Source organism: Tinamus guttatus, unplaced genomic scaffold (genome assembly GCF_059628265.1).
Source record: "Tinamus guttatus ecotype Peru unplaced genomic scaffold, ASM5962826v1 Tinamus_guttatus_pri_ptg000106l, whole genome shotgun sequence".
In the NCBI taxonomy this organism is placed as follows: domain Eukaryota; kingdom Metazoa; phylum Chordata; class Aves; order Tinamiformes; family Tinamidae; genus Tinamus; species Tinamus guttatus.
The window spans coordinates 163,405-167,327 of NW_028288640.1; the positions used below are offsets into that span (position 1 = coordinate 163,405).

Here is a 3,923-nt window from a genome sequence, read left to right on the forward strand (position 1 = left end):
CCTCTCTGCGGGAGAAGGGGGAAGAAGCCTGGCTTCCTGCTTCAACACAGGATGTGGGTCCAGTTAAAATGAGAGGTTCCCAAGGAGACATGCAATGAAGTGGATGTACTTATTTACTTCCTTATTATATTTGTCTGAGATGGATGTACAAGAGAAAACTAAGAAGCAAATAACACACATCCTTGATGAGGGATATTCTGATGAGTGAATGAATGTGGGGCAGTTATTGGCAATGACCTCATATCCATTGAACCATCTTTTCCAGTGTGTCCCTGAGCTCCTTGTTTCTCATGCTGTAGATTAGAGGGTTCACTGTTGGAGGCACCACGGAGTACAGAATGGACAGCACAAGATCCAGAGCTGGGGAGGAGACAGATGAGGGCTTCAGGTAGACAAGTATGTCAGTGCTGACAAAGAGAGAGACCACGGCCAGGTGCGGGAGGCAGGTGGAAAAGGCTTTGTGCCGGCCCTGCTCTGAGGGGATCCTCAGCACAGCTCTGAAGATCTGCACGTAGGACACCACAATGAAAATGAAACACCCAAACACTAAACAGGCACTAACAACAAGAAACCAAACTTCCCTGAGGTAGGAATTTGAGCAGGAGAGCTTGAGGATCTTTGGGATCTCACAGAAGAACTGCTCCACCACATTGCCTTGGCAAAGAGGGATTGAAAATGTGTTCCCAGTGTGCAGGAGAGCATAGAGAAAGCCGCTGGCCCACACAGCTGCTGTCATTTTGACACAAGCTCTGCTGCCCAGCAGGGTCCCGTAGTGCTGGGGTCTGCAGATGGCAACGTAGCGGTCATAGGCCATGACTGTGAGGAGAAAATACTCTGCTGACATGAAAAAGACAAACAGAAATATCTGGGCAGCGCATCCCAAGTATGAGATGAGCCTGGTATCCCATAGGGAATTGTACATGGATTTGAGGAGAGTGGTGGAGATGAAGCCAAGGTCGAGGAGGGAAAGGTTGAGGAGGAAGAAGTACATGGGGGTGTGGAGGTGGTGGTCGCAGGCTATGGCTGTGATGATGAGGCCATTGGCCAGGAGGGCAGCCAGGTAGATGGCCAGGAAGAGCGAGAAGTGCAAGAGCTGCAGCTCCCACGTGTCTGAGAATCCCAGGAGGAGGAAATCATTGAGGGAGCTTCTGTTGGACATTTTATCTTGATTCAGCACACTCTCCAATGCGGAAAAAGCACCAACAAGTTAGAACAAGCTTCTCTGAATAAAATCCATTCCACTCCTCATGGTACCCCCACATTGGATCTTTCCTTTACCTTGTTCCGATCCCTTTCTTCACCTCTGGTTTGTGCTGGGTGAGTGTGCTCTGCCTCTGTGCCTGGGCTCCAGGGCAGTCAGTCCTGTTCTACGAAGGGGTGTAAATGGAAGTGTCAAATTGACTCATGCATTTGCGGGGGAAACTTGGGGATGGGTACTGTGATCTCAGTGAAGGGGATTTGGTGAAGTGTGGAGTGAAGGCAAGTGGGAATATTCTTCACTTACTATTGCAACAGAGAGAGAGGGAGAGAGGCCACACTCATGACAGCTCTGTTTGAGAGGGAAGATCACTGCGAGGGATTAATCTAACCCCTCTTCCAGTTTGCTCTCTTCAACAGAGGTGTCTGGACCTGAATCAATCACTGCAGTTCCCACTCCAGCAAGGGAGAGGAACAGTGCAGTGAAGTCAGGGGCTGAACTGACCCTTCTGGGCATCTCATTTCCACTAAGACGGACCCTGTCCTCTCATCACCTAAATGTCTTCACTGTTGCTTGAGGGAATGCAGTGGGAGAGGGAAGTTACTGCCTGAACTGCAGCTGAATCCCCCTCCTCAGCTCCAGAGAGCAAAACCAGATCAGCACAGACAGGTGCTCTGCAAGACCCTGCTCCCATCTCATAAGCAGACGGAACACATGCACAAGGATAAGAACAGCACAAGTCCATTTCCTCATGCTTCAGGACCTAATCTAGAGGAGTACAGCAGGACATCTAATGCCAGCACATCTAACACTCCACAGTCTCAGAAGAGAGAGACAACTTGTTCGCCCAACTTTTGGGGTCCAGAAAACAGCTATGTGCATGGGAGTTCCTTGTCCAAGGTCCCATTGTAGTCAGTGGAGATGGTGGCAGAGAGTCAGCTGTACACACACGCTCACCCCTTTGGACTTCAGAAGGGACAAAGGTTGGTCCAAGACTTGTGCAAGTGTCTACTTGCTCTGAGAGACCAATGAGGAGACCCATGTCCATCTCCTGCATCAGCCAGGTGGAGAATCTTCTTGGCCATCTGACATCTCAGTGCCTACCACCCTCTAGAGCTCCACTCGCCCAGACTTCTGCAGAACCAGACATTGCAAAGACCTTGCATAATTCACTGCAGACCGTTGGTTTCATGAAATGACAACAGGTCTACTAGGCCATGTGAGGTGCATGGGGTGTCCAGCACAGCCACCATGTTCCTAGCACATTCAAAAGGAAAACAAGAGAAAAATCAGACCTTTCAGAAATGGTTGGTGGGCAAGCACCCTAGGACACCTTGGTTTTCACACCTGCTCCCCAAAACTGATTCCCACCGCTGCCTTCACGCAAAGACCCCCTTGGAGAGGGATAACAGCTCCCCTCCTCTGGGTAGCCATGCTACCACTAATGCAGCCCCATAGGTGTCTGGCCTTATTCACGTGAACATGCACCACTGGCTCATATGGCATCACTTGTAACATGCAGGCCCTTCTCTTCAGGCCAGTCCCCAGTTCCTCATGTTCCGCTCTGTCTTCATAGACAAGGTTATATTCTTCCCCACATTGTGGGGCTGCCAGGAGATTTCCTTGGTAGTGGGAAGTCGCATGAAAAAATGAAATATCCTGGAAAATCCCCATCTTGGGAATGTCAGACTGTGCATTAGAATGAGGAAATGTCACTTGAAGGCTGGTGCTGTGGTGCAACAGGCCACCCACCAGGACGCAAGGATCATCCCTTGGCTTTGTGTTACAAGGAACAGCCAGTGGGGATGGAGAGACATTAGTGAAGGGAAGGAGATCCCGTGTGAGAGCAAAGTGAGGAAGCAGGCTGGGCGTTTACAGGCTGCATGGGCACAGCCGCAGGTTTGAACCAGCATAGGACAGACCCTGGTGGATACAGCGAAAGGCACTGCCAAAGCTCAAACACCCCAAATAAGGTTGACATCCTATTGGCTAAGACTGTTGTCTCTGCCACCAAGACCTACCAGGAGGCACTGGGGCCTCATTGTCCCCCTTGCCAACACCCTGAAAGTGTCGTATCATTGCCCTGCACTGAGCACTGCACACCCCCACCCACATAACGTCCCCAGGAGGACCTGGAAAACATGTGGGGGAAAGGACTTCCCTTCCCAGAAGCTCAGTGACCAAGCTTGGACATTCTGCCTGATCAAACACATCAAGGGTTAACATGGGATTAGAACCACCTGCACATTTCCTCTGCCTACCTGTTACCAGTGATCACAGTTTTCTCCTCTAATCAGCCCCTGGTGAATCTTTGCTGCTAACGACTCTCAGTGGGACCCATTAATGTTCTACAGAACTTTGGAGGTTGCTGCTGACTTTGAATTCTTGAACATTTTGTTCAGTCTCCTCTCAGTAACTGAGGTTCATGGGCTCAGCACCAAATACACTATGGGGCTCATTAAAAAGCATAAAGCTTTGACCAACTATGTCTGCCCTTGTGATTTTCATCAGGTCTTGCAAGGCTAATTGGAGAGGTTTCAGGAGTGTAGCTGAAAGTTGGAGACAACAACATACAAGTATTTCTGCCTTTAAAGGTTTTTATTGCTATTATTAATATTCAGCTTTCAAAGTGACAGCAACATCCTCCAAACTGTATCAATCCAGAGTGACTCCCAAAGAAGTCTGTACATGTAGGGAAAAGAGTGTCCCAGAACTCAGGCACTGT

The 3,923-nt window shown here is 49.5% G+C and overlaps 1 protein-coding gene across 1 annotated transcript; it reads right to left on the minus strand.

Moving 5' to 3' along the window:
• Positions 1–238: 238 nt before the first annotated feature.
• On the minus strand, positions 239–1,159 carry LOC148595379 (olfactory receptor 14C36-like). Its single transcript, XM_088520932.1, has one exon. It carries the CDS (start codon positions 1,157–1,159, stop codon positions 239–241), a length of 921 nt encoding a protein of 306 aa, XP_088377058.1.
• Positions 1,160–3,923: the final 2,764 nt, after the last annotated feature.